Raw genomic sequence first — 19,118 nt, 5'->3', positions numbered from 1 at the left:
TTAAGTCCAAACCAGTGTGTGAAGAATTAGAGAGCGAGATCGCACAAAACTGAGGGTATGTCTATACAGCTCTGTGTAGCTCCAAATAAGCTACACAATTCAAATTGCGTATCTTATTTCAAGATAGTTTATTTCAAAATTTGGCACTGTCTACAAAATAGACCACTATTCTGACAAGTCCCATAATCCTCATGTAATGAGGTTTACTGGGACATCAGAATAACAAGCCTGTTATTTTGGATATATTTTGAAATAACAGGCTTGTTGCTAAGATGCAGAAAATGGTGTTTCGTGATACCAGACATATCCTGAAATAGTGCCACTGTCTAGATGTACCCTGAATGACTTGGCAACAAAAATGACAGATTATATTTAATGTTGATAAGTGCAAAAATAAGGAATATTGGGGAAAATTACCCCATGTATACATAAAAAATAAAGGGCTCTAAATTAACTGTTATCACTCAAGAAAGAGCTCTTGAAGTCATCTTGAGTAGTTGTCTGAAAACAGCTGCTAAATGTGCAGCAGCAGACAGAAAGCTAAGAATGTTAAGAACCATTAAGAAACAGTAACACGGAAAATATCATAGCACTGTTGTATACACCATAGTATGCCCACACCTTGAATACTGTATGCAGTACTGGGTACCACCATAGTTCCCTTTGAGATGCACAGTTGCAGAGCTGTGTACAAAAAATTATCCACCAGCAGAGTTACACAGCAGTGTGCTGGTAGAAGATGAGCTGCTGCTGTTGCGGGAGACGGGGGGAGGAGAGGAATAGTGAGTGAGGGCTCAGCTGGGAAGTTTTTTGCTTTCCAGGACTGCATCCAGGACCATGTAATAATTGCCCAGCTGCTCCGGGGCTCGGGAGCCAGGGCTGCGTGGAGGTGGCAGCTGCTCCCCCAGCAGTCAGGACCATGTGATGGCAACAGTTGCTCTGGCTGTTGGAGCAGCGTCCACTTCAAAGAGTGCACTTCCATGACTGTTTCCCCAGCTATCCAGGTACCCTCCCTAAAACAGAGTCCTATTAATTGTTTCTGGAACTCAGGAACCTGCCATTCTATTTTCAGCTCTGCTGAAATCCTTAACATTAGTGCCTCGCTGTACAGATAGAGAGAGGAGCAGAGGTGAATGTAAACAGGTGCACCACCATCGTGTACAGCTCCAGAAAGAGCTGGCTGAGCTGCAGCAAAAGTCAGCCGGAAGCTATTTAAAGAGCTGGCAGGCACCTGGGTTGCAATAGGACAGTACCTATAAGAAATTTTAAGTTACTTTCACCACTGGAGAAGAGAACAAACTATAAGCCATGTACGTGGTTGGGGTCGTCTAGCACATGCCATCAGGGTACCATGATGTAAGAAGGGGGCTGGTAGAGATTTTCTAACATTCAAGGCCAGAATCTAGGGTGGTGATGACTCATGCAGCAGTGTGCCACAGGTTCCCAGCACTGCTGCAAAGGAGGGGAAAGAGTGCCCTGCTATGGATTACACCTTGTTGTGCCAGTGGGCGTCTATGCTATTTGTGCAGCATTATGCAGTGTGGCTCCTTTTTTGTGAAAAAGCCTCTTGCGCAAAAAACAGAGCCTAATTAATAATGCAAATGAGGTGCAGCGATATTCCATGCTTTGCCTCATTTGCATATTTTTTGCACAAGTGAGGGCAATATAGACATAGCCTAAATGTGTTAAAAAAAGAATGAGGTCAGTTCATGGAGGACTGGGCCATCAATGGGTCTTAATCAAGTTGGCTAGGGATACGACCCCATGCTCTGGGTTTCCCTAAATCTCTGCTTGGACAACTAGGGATGGATTACTCAATAACTGACCTGATCTGAACATTCCCTCGAAAGCTTTTGGCACTGTTTTTTAGAAGACAGGATACTGAGCTAGATGGACCAATGGTCTGACCCAGTATGGCCATTCTTACATTTCTTGTGGAACACCCACCCTTCTAGTCACAATTTCATGGACTACTCCCCACATAGTCAACCACAAAGATCACTTTGAATACTATTCCTGTGGCAACTTAGCAATTGTTTCTATGCAGAAGGAAAATCAGGAGAATGTGTTGGCATATTTTAGCCATCGTTTAATGTTATTTAATATCATGGAGTAGCCAGTACCAAAGATCACTGAACTCCATGGACCACAGTCTGGGAACATCATCTTGTAGAAAATTGCTTTAGTGACCCCAGCTAAGTGTCTTATACAGTGATCTAGTTGTCTCCTAGGAGCATGCTAGACCTTCAGCTTTTTGCACAAAACAGCAATAGACAGCAATGGCAAGTCTGTATGTGTTATAGCCCTACACTTTTCACCATAAGGAGGCTTGCCAGACTTGGAGGCTCATGAGAACAAGGAGTCTGAGCTAAATTGCCAAGTTCTAGATAATGTTCTTTTTCAGTTTTTGCTTACCTGTATTAAAAATACTTTAACAGAATTGTCTTCTATGTCTGTTGCAGTGATGCACAGACTCTTGCGATTTGGTCTTTCTATCACCATCTGAGCCCAGAGTTTGGTGTTGAGAATCAGTCTTAAACTGCCTTGATTTCGCATAACTAAAAACAGGAATGCTTAAATATTAGACATTATATGGAAATTGAAACTTCCATTTTGCTGATTTTTTTCAGTACTCCTATAAAAAAATCATGTTTTCATTAACTTTGCATTTCATGAGATTATAGCCTAATATTCTGAAAGAGATGGGGGATTAAATTCTTTACTATGTTTTAATATTTTTAAAATTTCTCACAATATTTTATACCTTTTTTCAATTGATATAATGAAACAGTCTTTCAGAACTACAAATATAAGAAGTATAAGAAAGTACTGCTCAATAAATGGCAGTGGTGCAAGTACACAAAAGTTCTTACCAGTACGGGCTAGCGGGGGAGGCACATCAGCTAAAGGGAAGGTCATGTAATCCTCCCTATGTGACCCTCACATGACTCCACCCTGCCCCCAGCCTGGGACTCCCACACTCTTCTCCTTCCCTCCTCAATTCACATTACCGGAGGACCACAACAATTGCAGTGGCTAGGGATGTTTGGAAGGTAACTAATTTTAGATTGGAAAGTCTTTGAGCAACCTGATATAGATATAAACAAACCTGGATGCAGGATTAAAAATGTTGTGAGATCCAATCGACTATGGAAAATGATAGCACAATTAAGAAATGGGACTGATTTTTTGTACCTAGCCTTGACTGTAAAGTTCCATATTTGTTGCTTGAAGTATCATTAAGTCTCAGGGATCCTCTGCCTCTTTCAGTCCAGGATAGTGATAGTTTATTAAATACAAACAGCTTGCAGCTGATCTAAAGGGAGAAAATTATGGAAATTGACAACCAATCTGAATTTTGTTGTTTCAGTTAATGGAACCGCATACAGTTTTCATATCTCTGAGCTGTAACTTTTTACTTTACTGTTTGCATAAAATTAGATAAATTTTAAAAGGGAAATAAAAATTGTTCTAATCCCAGATTTATACTGAATACTACTAACCAGGCTATGGGGAACATATAGCGTAGAAATACACTTCACTTTAACTTTTCAATTTTAACCTATCTCTGTGAAACCTCTGACATATACATATTTCCTGAAGATGTCCCAGAATGCATCATCCTGTGACATCATTGAAATCAGAAGTTTCGTGCAATCCATTGTACCAGCACCATCATAAATTGAAGCTAATAACCCACAACATGCAAATTTCCCACATATGCATGGGATAGGGGATTCAAGCAATCTTACAATGTTATATCTTTTCATTTTTAAATGTTTGGTACATATGCAAGTGTTATTTGCCAAGAAAACAAGAGTCATAAGAATCTTGAGTAGCAAGATTAATCCAGATGGCCTAAGAGGACAATCTTCTGTTCCCTTGGAATTCACACCTCCAGATCAGCTGCTAGAAGTGGGCCTCATCCTCCTTGATTGGATCACCTCATCATCTCCAGCCTGATCCTGGCCTGCATATTTATTCCTGCCTCTGGAAATTTCCACTACATGCATCTGACGAAGTGGGTCTTTGCCCACGAAAGCTTATGCTCCTACACTTCAGTTAGTCTATAAGGTGCCACAGGACTCCTCGTCGCTTTTGCAGATTCAGACTAACACGGCTACCCCTCTGATAAGAGGACAATGATGTACCTTAGTTATATTATAAAACCACTTACTTTGATAACACCTTACTTTAAAAAAATCAAGTCTTTGTATTTATAAAGTAACTTTATGAGTACTTATAATTTGGTGCTAGGGATTACTGACCTATTGTGAAGACAGTTATAACAGACAATAGTAGAATAAGACTTTGGCTCATGATTTTGGAAGTTGAAAGTTCTCCATATTCAATGCAGAGCATATACAATGAAAAGCTACATACAAACTGTAAAATTGGTTAACAGAAGCACATTTTTAACAAAGGGGCAAAATTATTAATTGTCCACCAAAGTAGTAATACATGCATATTCATAACATTATAAGTTACAGTAGACCATAATGTTTTTTCTAAACATAAGAAGAAAGGTTCACCATGCAGCCTTTTGGAAAATATGTACCTGCAACACGTTGTGTTCTGTTTCTTCCCCTGTTATAACTTGAACTTTATCTAATAAATATTTCTTTGCTGGTTTGGAAATGTGATCAGCAGCTGATTCAATTAGTATTGACTTCTTGACAAAAAATGTTTCTAAAGGAGAAAGAGAAAGAATAGAAAATCCTAAAATGTCTGTCCCCAGAGGGAATGTTTTTAGCATGTCAATAAAATGTCTATTTGTATTGTCTATGTCTTTGTATGTTCCCCCTAGTCTAGATATCAGTCAACAATTTAATAAATTTCAGGCATTCCAGTATATTCTTCATAGAATAAAACCGCAGTCCAGGGTTCTGTAGAGGCACATTGGTCCACCCACAGGGGACAACTAGCAGGATCAAATCTAGCTAATAGTTGAGTTTTCAAATCAAATTATTTTGTGACATTGCTGCTCAGAGTCATAGTCATGAAAAACATAAGGCCCGTATATAATAATGGTAATAAGAGTGGTGTGAATGTTTAGCAGGAAAGAACATGAACAACTAGCTAAAACTATAGTTGAAGGGACTTGTTCATAAACAAACTATTGACTGAAATGTGTTCACAAAGTATTCATTACACAATTGTTAATAGCAAATACATTTGTAAAACTCAAAGTTTATTCAAGGAAAACTTGCAAATAAAAATAGTCTAATCAACAAATATTCATTATTATCAGGGCTCGACAAATAGTGTAATCTACTCGCCTGTGGAGAGTAGATTACAGCCCGGAAGAGCTGGCGCAGAGCGCAGAATTGCGCGGCTGGCGAGCGGGACTCACCACCACTCAGCGAGCCCTGATTATTATGATAATCTAGCTCTAATTTTGAGTCACAAGCTAAATGACAGTTGTTTTCTGGAACTTCAGGGGGTAGCCGAATTAATCTGTACAGCCGTGGTCATCAACCGGTCGATCACGATCGACTGGTCGATCGCGAGGCCTTGACCAGTTGATAGCGAAGCGTTCGGGCCCCCCCATTTTTCCCTTACCCCAGAGAAGCCCCACTACCTACCTCCAGCAACAACGGAGGTAGTGCCGGCTTCCCGTGGAGTGGATGGAAGTCCTGAAGCTTCGCACCACTTCTGGGGGTTACAGAAGTGCACTGGCTGCTCCCCTCCCAGAAGTCTGTGGCGTGCCGGGCACGCTGTGGGAGGGGGCATCGGCCCCGGAGGAGGAGCGCGGCGGCTTCCCTGTGCCACAGGAGGGGTGAGTCGGCCCCGGGAAGGCACTTGTGGGGAAAGGCACGTGTGGGGGTTTCCCCGCGCCGCAGGAGGAGGAGTCGGCCCCGGGAAGGCACTTGTGGGGGAAGGCACGCGCCGCAGGAGGAGAGATCAGCCTCGGGGCAGGCGCGCGTGGGGGGAGAGGGGGTCGGCCCCAGGGCAGGCGCACACAGGGGTTTCCCCGCGCAGGGGGAGAGGGTAGTCAGGCCCAAAGGAGGTGTACACTGGCTTCCCTCTCGGGGGTGGGGGGAATCCCGGGAGGATGTGGGTGCAGGAGACTCCTTGCCCCTACTGGCACCCTGCCCCCTCGGCCCCCTCTTCTCTGCCCCCTCTTCTCACTCCCCAGCCACAGAACTCTGTCCCCGCTCCCGTCCCCAGCCACAGAACTCTGTCCCCAGCAGCACCCTGTCCACAGCTGCAGAAACCTATCCCCACTGGCACTCTGTCCCCTGCTGCAGAACCCTGTCCTCTCCCCTCCCGGCACCGTTTCCTCTCCCCTGCCCCCAGCCACAGAACTCTGTCCCCACTGGCACCCTGGCCCCTGCCGAAGCACCCACTACCACCCTTCCAGTACTATGTCCCCTGCTCCCACCAACACAGTTGGGGCCACATTAGTGAAGTTTGGGAGAGAGAGGGGTTAGAGGAGGGTTTTTTTGCACCTCGCTTGTGTGGCTCCAACTGACTTTTCTGTGGGTCAGTGACCCCTGACTCAAAACAGGTTCCCTGCCCTTCTCAGAAAGACAATGCAGAAACTTTTTGTGTTTGACACAGTATTTTATTTAAAAATGAAGCCTGGCCAACAAGCCCCCAACTGGGGCCTAGCCTGGCCACAGCATCATAACACTCCTGCACTCCCCTTTCCCCCAGACCCTAAATCTGAGCCTGTCATACACTGGAACCCCCTGCCCTGAGCCCCTCATATCCTAACCCAATTCCTGAACCCTCACATCCAGAAGTCTGTGGCTTGCTTAGTACCCTAATCCTACATCTGACCCCAGCACTGCCTGGCCTGGAGCCCCCTCCCTGAGCCAGCGTCCCCTTATCCACCTTCTCCTGCATCCAGATTTCCTCCCAGAGCTTGCACCTCTCACCCCTTCCCACACCTAAATCCCTCATTCCCACCCCAGAGCCTACACATCCTGTCTCAGCCCAGCGAGGATACGGCTAGACTGCAGGTGTTTTTCAGGATTCCAGAGATATTCCAGAAAAAACTCTTCTGCATCCAGGGATACATTTGTTCTTCCGCTTCTTTTAGTGGAAGAGCAAACATGATCTTTCAGTCACCCCTATATTCCTCTTTCCACAAGGAATAACGGGGCTTCCAAAGAAGTGGTTTTTCTGACATTTGGTCCAGTCTAGACAGGCCAAATGTTGGAAAAACCTCTTCCTACAGAAGAATTGGGGGGAAAAAGCAGCAGTATAAAGAGGAGGAGAATAGAGAGGGCGACGCTTCAAGGAAGGGGCGGGGCAGTAGATCTTGGCTTGTTCTGTCATTTAAAAAGTGATCTTGGGTGTTAAAAGGTTGGAGACCACTGCTATACAGGATAAACTTAAAAAACAACAAAAGGTCTGGTAGCACTTTATAGACTAACAAAATGTGTAGATGGTGTTGAGCTTTCATGGGTACAGCCCACTTCTTCAGATGACTGGAGATATGAGTTTAGGATGTGCAAGCCCAAGGGGAAAAGGGGCAGGGGATGAAAAAGCGAAGGAGGCGGGAAACAAGAAGCAGAGGAAATGAAAATAGCAAAGGGAAAAACAGAGCTGGTGCCTATAAGCATCTGAAGATTGGATAGTTAAAAGGAAGCAGATAAGGATCAAAGGGAACTAACACAAGAATCCACACAAAAGACAGGACTATGCAACACTTTAAAGACTAACAAGATGGTTTATTAGGTGATGAGCTTTCGTGGGCCAGACCCACTTCCTCAGATCAAATTGTGGAAGAAAATTGGCACTACCATATATACCAAAGAGATACAATAACAAAAAAATGAACACACATAAAATTGTCAAATCAGATTTTAGAATGGGGGGAGAGGAGTAAGAGAGGGAGGTTAGTGTCTATGAGATAATTATATTAGGGGTGATAATTGGGGGAGCTATCTTTGTAATGGGTAAGATAATTAGCATCTTTGTTAAGGCCCATTCGTAAAGTGTCAAATTTAAGCATGAATGACAGTTCTGAGGCTTCCCTTTGTAGTCTGGTATTACAGTTAAAATCCACACTGAGCTGTTGGCACCTTCACTGAATATCAGGTAGGTAATGTCCCAGCCATCCATTTTCCCCATTGAGGTGATGATGATCAGAGTGAGAATTGAATTTGTGGACTTTTTTTCTGGACACTGAAATTTATGGTCCACATTCCAATAGTATGCTAATGACTGGATAACTTTAAAGTAAATAGATGATAATTCTGAATACATTAAATGTGATGTTTTATATGATGCACTGAAACTAACCTATTGATAGAATCTCATTGTATTTGTTTGCTAACTTACCTGTATGTGAATAACCAATACAAAATGTTTCAGCATCCATGGTTGTTTTTTCTCTCTTACGTAGATCTGTTTCACTATGTAGGTTAGGGGATTTTTGAGGACTCTAAAAATCGAAGAAACAAGGAAAAAGCAGTTTAAGAAATGGTGAAGTTTACATGTTTGATATTGGTAGCAAGCTGAAAGATCAGGAATGTTTTCGATCATATAGTACACAGCAGAGATAAAGATTAGTTGAAATAATAGCTTAACATGCATACTTTACTCCTACCTGCAAATACTGACATAGGATGTAAGTAAAAAAGCATTTGGTATTTCAGTCAACAATGGAACTTTGTCCACTATCTTTCCAAACTAATTCCTTAATTTACTGGTCACCCTATGTATCCAAAATGTAAAAAACGACATTGTAGAACTTAGAAAAAAATCACTCTGAGATATTTTAAACTTTTATATTTAGCTGATTCTGCAGTGTTATAGGTTTCTTATCATGCACATCTCCTGTGTATTTGTATAATGCTAATCAATAATTTTCTTGAGAGTCAGAGTGCAGAAATTCTACAGCTCTGAATTTTTAAAAGTCTAAAGTGGTTTGTGGTGTTGCAGAACATTGCTAATATTGATTTTCCTACTGAAGGGACAAGTCTAAAATTTGGGCCACCTAAATTGCATGCATGAGTTGTGCACATAAGCCAGTTGAGCATATCCAACAAGTAACTGTCTGTACAGAGAAGCACTGACACATATAATTACCCATTTTGTATTGATCCTGTGCACAGAAACACATTTAACTTTACTCACATGATTTGACTTAAAAGTGATGACTCTTGCATAAGCATTTACAGGACTGGGAGCATTGTGTGTACATTTAACAAATGTGGTGGTCACAGTATAGGTTACCACTTTGAAAATGTGGTCCTCAGTCTTGAAATGCCAGCTTTTTCAGAAACAGAAGAAAAATGTCAATATTTACAGATCTTACCAAAACTCTCTCGACCATGTTTTCTCCAAACACAAAATTAGAATTTCTGTTGTTTAAAACAGTTACATCTTCAACTGGCTGATTTCTAGAGGAACAAAATACATGAAAAATATCAATTAGACTTTGTAAAAGATACAAATAGAACATCTATACATGTGTAATTTACCTTTCCATATCTTACGTTAAAAACAATAGCTCACTGGAAAATCATCGAGAATACTTTCTTAAAGGATTTTAGGGAGATACATAGTATTTCATGTAGCATAATGAGAATGTTCCTTAAAGATTACATAGTAGAAAAGACACTGTTGCAGCATCCCAGGAGCAGTATAGGGAAAGAATTATGCATCAAAGAGGCACACTTTTCTCCCTACTACTTCTTACTCTAGCAAACTGCTACGCTCCCTGTGTCCCTTAGATGCGTTTGCCACAAGATCCACCCACTCCCTATCTTCTTCATCTGTTCCTGACCATCTGCTTGGGCAGTACAGAGGGTGAGGTGTACAGATTACTTCATCATGCCTAGAATAGATTATGTCCATGCTGCAATATATACTCAAATCTCTCAGACTCAGGCTTAGACATGGGGTCCTAGGACCCTTCTGGGATGGAGGGTCCAAGCCAGAGTCAACCCTTGACCCAGGGTTCAGGCCTTAGTGCTCTGAAATATTGATACAGCCCTGCTTGACTTTGGTCCAGGAGTCTACCAAAAGTGTCCCATTATTCCACAGACCATCTTCTTTTGTCCTCTCTATTGTAAAAATCTCCAATAGATACAGCTGAATATAGAAGCCTCCTGTTAGGGTACATCAGCAACTCAGTGAGTCAGCTTTAACCCTTCCATTTTCTTCCAACCACCAAAGGAATAGATGCAGATCAGGATAAGTAAAGAACACAGCAGAGAGGGAAGGAAGGAAGGAAAGAAAGAAAGAAATTCAAGCCCTCTTCAAAACCATCAGCCAGACCAGATTTGGCCCACAGTCTGTCTGTTGGCTACCCCTGAGGTAGGATAAGGGCTAGGAGTAGAGCTTGGGTAAGGCTGGGGCACAAACAGGTTCAAGAGTGGGCTGGAAGTATTGAGAGTAAGACAAACTGCAAGAAAGTAGGAGAGTTCCTAGCCAGGTAGTGTTATTACACAGACTTATCTCCAGTTTTGGTGGGCCTGGAGAAATACCCGAGTGTCCTGGTCCTCTGACCCTGGCTCAGACCAGGGAGAAGTTGCTGCTGCATGCCCGATGGTTAACTCATTGCTGGAAAGGTAAATCAGGGAAGCTAGGTTATTGCTGCATAGCTGAGTGATGATTCAGTTCAGCTGGATTGGAGGGACAGCTGAGAGCACAGCCCTAGTTTGGCCATGAGTTTGTCTCACAGTTATGGCCTCCAAAATGTGAAAGGCCTGACATGTTAGAAAAAATCTTTTGTTGCAAAGCCACTGACCATCTTCCCACCCTCAACCCAAAGAAACCATGATATTTTTGTAATACAAAAGCAGCTTGGCATTTATAACATAGACAATGGTATGTAGGACTGTAACTGTGGTTAACCAGGCTGTACCCAGGGAGATTCAGTGGACCAAAGTCTCCCTTTCACAATATACTGCAGTTCAGTTTTGAATATATCATCTGATGTTCTTGAAATTCCACATGCATTGATTCTATGCTCCTCCAGTGAACTATTTGAGACAATACCCTTCCTTGTCTTGTCTTGTTGCAGGACCCTTGACCTCCACTGGCTGCTACACCTCCATTGTCTGACCTCTGTGCAGTTATGAGCCTGGCCCAATTTACCTTCACAGACTGTTCCAAGAGGAGCATTTCATGGTGAACTTGAGTCAACCAACAGGTCCAGTACCAGAAGTGGAGGAATTTAAGATTGGAGAAGAGGCATGCCAAGAAGCATGAGGAAAGACTTAGGCAAGGGATGGGCAAGACAGCCTCCATGAGCCAGATCCAGCACACCAAACCGGTTCATCTGGCCTGTGGTCGCCCTGCTACTCCCTCACCCCCAGGCCAATCAAGATCTAGTGATGGGCGAGTGCATGAAGTCTCTTCCCCCCTGCCAAGGCACGCAGCACCAGAGGGAACCACCAGTTGTTCAAAACAGACAATAGGCTAGGGTGGCCACATTTCAGGAAGCTGTTATGGAGCCTGGGATATGCATTGTTTGACTCAGGTCTGCATGCTGCATTGTTGATGCCAGAGCCCCAGGTTCAAGACTGAGTTAGAAAATTCTTAAAGTTGGGTTAAGAAACAGACACTCAAGTCCTGGGTTCACCAACACAAGTCAGCTGATTTGAATCCCATTAATCCTGGACTTTCACTACAATGTAGACATACCCTTAAGTCCAGGTAACTCGTGCAAAGGTGTAAGGGGAAGTTCTTACTCCCCTTCACAGGCATGTAGTTCAAATTATAATCTGTCCTTTTTGGCTGATCTTTGCATTTTTTCAGGTAACAGCTACATAGACAAATGTAAAGCAACAAACCAGAGGTCAAAATCAAATTCTTGCTATTCTTTAGGTACACAGAAAAAAAACCTACACCTTTTTACTAACTTACCCTATTGTTTTAGGGCTAGAAAGGTGCATGAAGATGGATGGCCTCCCTGTTTTCTCAGAACTTCCTGAATTCGCTTCTGGCCAATGAGAGCTCTCTTCAGACAACTGGAAACAATTAATATAATCAATTGAAAACGTTGGAAACTATTTTGGGGTCATCTTGAACTATAAATAGTTTTTTCCAGAGGTTTTTGCAAAGCCAAATGAATGTGGGAAAGAATTACTGACAAAAATAAGCCCATGAATGATGTGGCTACTTGCATGCAGGAGTTAAGATCATTCATGTGGTGATCTGCAGAGACAGGACTTATTTATTGTGTGAAGCAAGCCAGTGAAATGCCTAACCAGATTTTTAAAAATTTCTTAGTAAATATTGTTTCCAAACCCTACCCCAAATTCAGACTGAATTACAAGTTTATAGCATATGCACACTCATCAAGCAACTGCGTGGGCAGTTGACAAGAGTTGGATTTTCCCAATTGGCACAATTGCTCCTGTGAGGTCAGAAGCAAAACTCCAGTTAACTTGAATGGGAACTGAATTAAAATAATACTGAAGATTTCCCTGCAAAATAATTAATTTCAGTGAAATATTATGGAAATAATATTCAGGTATATGGAAAAACCAGCTATGTATATTTGCCATTAAAGTTATATTTTTACCTGAAAATTTGCTTTCTCTTTAGCTTTGGAAAATGCCAATGTATTTTCAGTACACATCTGCCTTCCTTCCTTGGATAGCTCAGACTGTGGTGGCTGTAAAACAGCAGGTCTTATGACAGACCACTGCTGAATTTGTGACAAGGGTCCTTGCAAAATAAAAAATAAAAAGTTAATATGTACAACCTTTCCTTCAGTTTTCAATAACACATTTTTGTCTTTCATTTTTGTGACTCATAACATAGATGTGTTGTAGAGTTTTAAATTAATTGTATTTAGTGTCACTATTAATACCTGCCTACCTGTTTTTAATTCCATCTACAACCCCTGCCAAATAAAGGAGTGATGTAATATTTAAGTAAAACAAATCTTTACCAATTGTCATAAATCGATTTTATTGTTATATGAAGCTTGATCCTGCACCCATGGAAGTCCTGCACCCAGGAGTTTTGCCTTGCCTTCCATGGGAGCAGAATTCAGCCCTTTATGTAACATTATGTAGCAGACATATATACTAAGTGTGATAATCATTCCTGACCAGTGGTCCAGAAGATGGCCCATGAACCCCTTACGTTTTCAAAATAGGGCTTTGAGTGGACTTAAGTGGTTTACAGGCTCATAATACAAGCCTTCTGAACAATAGGTAAATTTCAGCTATAGAGTGTAAGCTACATGTGCCAGGGACTATCTATGTTTTACTGCTCTGTACAGTGTTGAGAACACTGTGGATGAACAACTAATAAATAACAGTATTAACAAAAGTTACCTTTTTCTGTTCTTGTGATGTCATAGTTTCTTTGGAGAAGGGCTGAGGTCATGAATATGTTATTCTTTACTGCAAAAGAAGTGTTTATCCACAATGTTGAATTGTTAATATGCATTTCTGTAGCTCCCATCATTGCAGCATCTGAGCATCACACAAACATTAATGAGCTTATTTCACACACCTCTTCAAGGAAGGAAGGGGAAGTGATTTCCCCAGGAACTCTAAGGCAGAGTCAGGAACTGAACACAGATGCCGTTGGTGTAAATCACCACTTTAACCACAAAATTGTCTTTTGTTAGCTCTACAGCTCAGTGCACAGCCACAGGTATGATAATGTCATCCAGTCAAACTATCCTTTCCCAAGAATACGATGGTGAATGATGGAGATCTAGCAGGTGCTGGGAGTGATGACCATCATGATAACTGTAATGCTGGTCAGTGTGCGGTGCTGCTTCTGCCTTCATATGGTTTCCAAATTCTACCCAGAACTATTCAGAAGGGCTGCCAACACTGTCCCATCAATAGTATGCTTTAAAACGACATGTCTTTTTAAAGGTGAAATGCTTGTTCCATTCCAAGAGGATTCTGGTTTGTTGCCATACCAATTTTGTACCCTTACCAGATTATTATTGATTATGGGTTTCCAAATACTTTTAATTCAAAAAGTTTTCAATCTGGCAGTCTGCTTCTTGTTTCCCGCCTCCTTCGCTTTTTCATCCCCTGCCCCTTTTCCCCTTGGGCTTGCACATCCTAAACTCATATCTCCAGTCATCTGAAGAAGTGGGCTGTACCCATGAAAGCTCAACACCATCTACACATTTTGTTAGTCTATAAAGTGCTACCTTATTGATATATATGAGGGTGATCCCTCTTAAATCTTGGCTAGAATGGTGGGTTTTCCCAGTATTGAAAATGGTGTCACAGTACGGATAAATATGCAAACCACAGTTTTAGTTCAAACACACCTAGCTCTCACCATTTCTTTAACTCCATCTCATGTTTACTGTTCATAATATTTGACATAATATTTTATAGGTCAATCTAGCCTTCTACCTACTTGCTACAAGCCTTTGTAAATCTCAGAAACATCTGAGTTGCAACTAGTAAACTGCACAACCCAGTGTAGAGTATGGCACTGACTGCTTGCATCCCATCCAATCAGCAGCTGTTCTGCATGCAGAGTATTCTTTAGCACTATGGGATGTCCAATACTGACTGAGAAATCAGTGCCATCTATTGAATCATGAACACATCTTGTTGAACATCATGAAGTTCCTTTTCTTCATTTCACACACAGATTTGGCCTAGCCATTAGCTTAGTCCCACAGAAATAGCAATTCTATTTTGTTATTTCACTGATTTTCTGTTTTGTGTGAATATGTACTGAATAATATTTGTAATTACCTGGCTGTGATGGAGGAAAAGTAAGAAGAGTAGTACAAGAAGATGATCTCACTCTTTTCTGAGAGAGTGCTGTATCTAAAGATGTGAGAGACTGAAATTATACTTTATTCAAAGCACAGTATCTAAATATGGATTTTTCATGTTTACAAAATGTTCTGCCATGGATGACCAGAATCTATCTGTACCGGCAACTACAAAGGCTGTGTAGTGTAGACTTCAAATTTCCCACGTTGCTAACATTAGTGCAGTTTCTACATAGAGAAGGACCTGGCAGCTGCCACCATTTTGACCATACCATCATCTAGACCAGGGTTTCCCAACCTATGGGTCGGGACCCAAATATGGGTCACCATTACATTTCAAAAGGGTCACCAAGTGTCTCCTCAGGTGGCTCTGCCCTCCCTCCTCCCCCCCATTTTTGAATTGCCTTGGGTCACCAAGTCTTCCTGAATTGTCAAAATGGGTCCCCGCTGATCTAGACCTTTTCAGATGATAAGTGCTACACTAGTCTACACTGGTAGGCCTAATGTTGCTACCACCAATGATACCAAATACAAAAAGTAGGGAAAATATAGTTCAGGCATAGCCTAAAATTCTGACAATGCTAATCAGTCTTTTTTTTAAGTATGGAGCTGTTCAGGACTAAGTAGATACAGGAATGATCTAGGTGTAATTTTAAGGATAGATAAGATTAGCTTATTAGTACCCATTTAACTAAATGAGGGGGCCACAATGGCAGGGTGAAACAAAATATGATTTACCTACATTAAGTCCCAAATAGTGAGGCAAGCATCTGGCCCCATCACTACAGGAACAACACACTTTGAAACAGACATTATACTACACATACTCAGTACACAGTGGTGTTATTCAGTGAGTTGTGTTAGTATTCATTCAATATTGTGGAAATAACCCCACCAACTTGAAGGGGTCTCCAAGTCAGATGATAACTGATTGGAGGGGAAAGCCCTTGACATAGCTTCTTAATTCTAGCCCCCTCCCACCTCCGCAGCCCAGGATTATGAGGTTGAACCATGAATATCTTCACATGATAGAAAATTCTATCTTCTCTTGACCTAGTCAAAGAATTCCAGGGAAACTCATGATTGAAACACATGGATCTTTCACTTCCTTATGTGGGAATAACTCATGTTTGACCTGGGGCTCTCTGTTAATTTAAAACCAGTGTTTTTCATACTTAGGAAGGTGCAAGTTTCTCACTGAGTATAACTTGCAGACTAATGTTGATATTTAAAAGTTTTGGTGACTTGGAATTATTCTAACCAAAATGTGCATCTAAATAATGAGAAAAATATTTTTCTTGCTTATCAGTCTAGAAAACATAATTACTACAATTATAACTGATTTGAGCTAAATGCCATACCCATGTAAAACTGTGAGTCCGACGTTTGGAAAGTGAAAGATGAAGACCTTGCCCGTTTCCTGGAACAACCAACGAAATCTAAGAGAAATATAGCATATCATATCATACACCATAAAAATCAAAATTTGCAACAGATTTCAGTAAAATATTGCGTGCAGAATTCTAATGTTAAAAGTCTAAATTAAAGTCTGATTTGGACCCGACCTGAGTACAGACAATCCAACCTAACCCAAGAGTGTTGAATCATTTTCAGATCCAACTCAACCCAACACTTCCCCTTGGAACCTGAGTCAGTGTAACTGCGTTATCTCGGGGCAGTTGGCATGCTGAGGCTTCCCACTCCCCAAGTGTCATGCCTGCAAATCATCTCCAGCTGCCTCCTGCCCGTGGGGTCAGTGCAGTGGGGGCTGAGTGCCTCCTACTGCTAGCCACTGCTGCCTCACTGTGCTGTGTGTGCTGCGGAGTGAGAGACACTGCAATCTAGGGGTAGCAGCCACTGTGCTGACTCATGGTGAGACAGAGGTGCTCAGAGCTGTCAATAACCAACCTGACCGGAGAGGTTTTGGGATGTGTTTAGACACAACCTGACCCAAACCCAACATTTGTAATTGGATCGCATTGGGGGCTCTTGATATCTCACTAAAGGCCTGATCCAAATCCCACTGAGATCAATTCCACTCCCACTGACTTCAGTGGGTTTTGAGTCAGGCCTTCTTTCACTGTGTTGCAGGCTGTATAGCACTACGCTGATTTTGAACAGAGGGCTGAAACAGGACTCTGCATCCACAGTACCCTTCCATGTATGGGGTTTTAATTATGCAATTATTACCATTTTCAGCCTTGCAAACCAGGTCTTCTGCAGGCCTCTAGGAACAAAAAAAGAACAAAAGGTGTCAATGGGTATATCTACACTGCAGGAAAATATCCCAGGCTGGCCTGTGTTAGCTCACTCACATTGGTGGGACTATAAAATGCAGGGTCAATGTTTGGACTCAAATTGACCCCTGGCCTATGGAATGCTTCCCCCTTGAGGAGTCCAGGCTCTGCAATCAACCCCTTTATTCCCTGATTTTCAGGCTGTTTCAAGACGAAAGCAAATGAAAAAGCTTAAATATTACCTTGAAAGGTCGTCCTTTCTTTTCAAAAACAAATATGGGCTGCGCAATAACTGACGTCTCTGGAAAAGGAAAGAGGTCAGTTTTAGACCATATGAATTAAACTATTTATCGAAATGCTGCTTTTACTAACCTGAAAATCACTGAAGATTTTTTATCAAGGCATATATCATCTTCTAAAAATATGGGGCTCTGTCCTGCAGGGCTTTCCCAGACAAAACTCCCAGTAAGCCTACTGTGAATTGTGCCTAGGTAGAGCTGCAAGATTCACCCCCATATTTTTCCAATATTAGACCAAAAATAATGCTTTCATCCAATAGGATCCCAAAATACTTTACAGACTCTGGTCTTCAGGCTATTTCCTCTTCATTTCAATAACAATACTAGATAGATTTAACAGATATTTGGGGCCAGATTCTGATGTCTTTACTCAGTTTTTGCTTAGACTTGGTAAACAGTACCTTATTACACCACACTTTCTTATATGAGGCTTGATATTATACCCAAGCTAATGGGTTAATGGGGTGCAGCTCTGACTTGCATGGCTGCAGGATCAGACCAATTATTTCCATCCCTGTAGTATCTGAGCCCCTGTCAAAAACATCTCTTAATTTCCTCCAGAATTCAGTAACTAAAAAATGTTCCCCTGCAACCACTTCAGGCAAGTCACTCCTCTCCCTCCTTGAATCTCGTCACAGGTTCAAGATCTTTTCCCACATAAAATTCATAAAACTCCTTGTCATAACTTTCAAGACTATGCATTGGTTTGCCCCAGCACACCACATCTCTCTCATTTCCAATCATTCACTGTTATGGACCTGATCCAAAGTCCATTGAAGTCAATGTATCTACTTCAACTGACTTTGGTGGCTTTGAATCCCACCCTTTGCCCTTTCATTTTCTCACTATGATGTATCCTTACCTGGCTACTTTTTGGTGCTATTCCATACCCTTGGAAAGTTACCTCTATTCCTCTCTGTCAAACATCCTTCTTCTCCTTCAAGTTCCCCTCCCCATACTATCGGTCTCTAATTTAAAAGATTCAAGTTGATATGATTTTCTATATTATTTGTATTAATTTTTCATCATCATCAACAACCATGGGCTCAATGCCTGTTGGTGTCCGATACCTCCCTCACTATTGCCTTCCATCTTTCCCTGTCCAGTGTGGAGTGGCTTAGTTTCTGCAGACTAGCTCTGCACCAATCTACTATATCATCTACCCATTCTCTGTGGGGTCTGCCTCTCCTATTCGGACCATCCATTATGCCGAATAGCAGGGTCTTAACTTTTCACTCGTCATTCATTCTGCAGGTATGCACAAATAGCTGTAACTTCCATTGTATAACCTTCTTCAGTAGGTTCTCTTTGGGCTGTATCTTCTTATATAATTCCTCGTTGGTGACCTTCTGCATCCATCCTACTCTCAGGATCTTTCTATAACAACTCCTCTTGAATGGCAATATCCTTTTCTTCGAATCTTTTGTTATCACCCATGTCTCACGTCCGTACAACATGCTGCTAAATACACACGTTTTCAAGATGCTCAGTGTCGTTCCAATTGGTATTTGCTACATAGTGACAGTTCTGTGCTTCACAGAAAATATTCTGAAAAAATCTGCTCCCTGAAGACTTACAATCGAAGTTTTTCAATGTGACTACTCATACAAGTAAAGTTAAGCATGTATGTAAGTGTTTGCGTAATTGGAACTAGAATGAGGACCATGACAAATACATGAGTATTTAATATACAGTAGGAAGGAGAAGGAGGAAAAAAATATATGAGTTACGGAAATGAGCATGTATAGTCAGTGAGTTAGGATTTATATAATTCTTGATGCTTCAAAAGCTGTGGAGAGGTTTGTTTTAAGGTGGAAACAATTTTTATCATCTTCAGAAGACAGTTTTTAGGAATGTTTGAAAGAGAAACTATGCCTCATATAAATCATTATTTTTATT

General features: G+C 41.6%; 1 protein-coding gene across 3 annotated transcripts in view; it reads right to left on the bottom strand.

The window, feature by feature from the left end:
• Positions 1-19,118, bottom strand: part of RANBP3L (RAN binding protein 3 like) — a 51,020-nt gene that overhangs the window by 14,884 nt on the left and 17,018 nt on the right. For 2 of the 3 annotated variants that reach the window (XM_075932535.1, XM_075932536.1), the window contains exons 2-13: positions 17,163-17,221; positions 16,874-16,910; positions 16,045-16,122; positions 14,661-14,735; positions 13,257-13,397; positions 12,494-12,639; positions 11,833-11,936; positions 9,275-9,359; positions 8,296-8,398; positions 4,559-4,689; positions 3,196-3,316; positions 2,416-2,558 (exon numbers count right to left, since the gene is read on the bottom strand). In XM_075932535.1, coding sequence (XP_075788650.1) covers positions 2,416-2,558; positions 3,196-3,316; positions 4,559-4,689; positions 8,296-8,398; positions 9,275-9,359; positions 11,833-11,936; positions 12,494-12,639; positions 13,257-13,397; positions 14,661-14,735; positions 16,045-16,122; positions 16,874-16,910; positions 17,163-17,221 — 1,223 coding nt within the window. The remainder of the gene's footprint in view (positions 1-2,415; positions 2,559-3,195; positions 3,317-4,558; positions 4,690-8,295; positions 8,399-9,274; positions 9,360-11,832; positions 11,937-12,493; positions 12,640-13,256; positions 13,398-14,660; positions 14,736-16,044; positions 16,123-16,873; positions 16,911-17,162; positions 17,222-19,118) is intronic. The other variant, XM_006116755.4, reaches the window with a different exon arrangement.

This window comes from Pelodiscus sinensis, chromosome 6 (genome assembly GCF_049634645.1).
Source record: "Pelodiscus sinensis isolate JC-2024 chromosome 6, ASM4963464v1, whole genome shotgun sequence".
In the NCBI taxonomy this organism is placed as follows: Eukaryota; Metazoa; Chordata; order Testudines; family Trionychidae; genus Pelodiscus; species Pelodiscus sinensis.
This window is presented reverse-complemented; position numbering and strand designations above follow the sequence as displayed.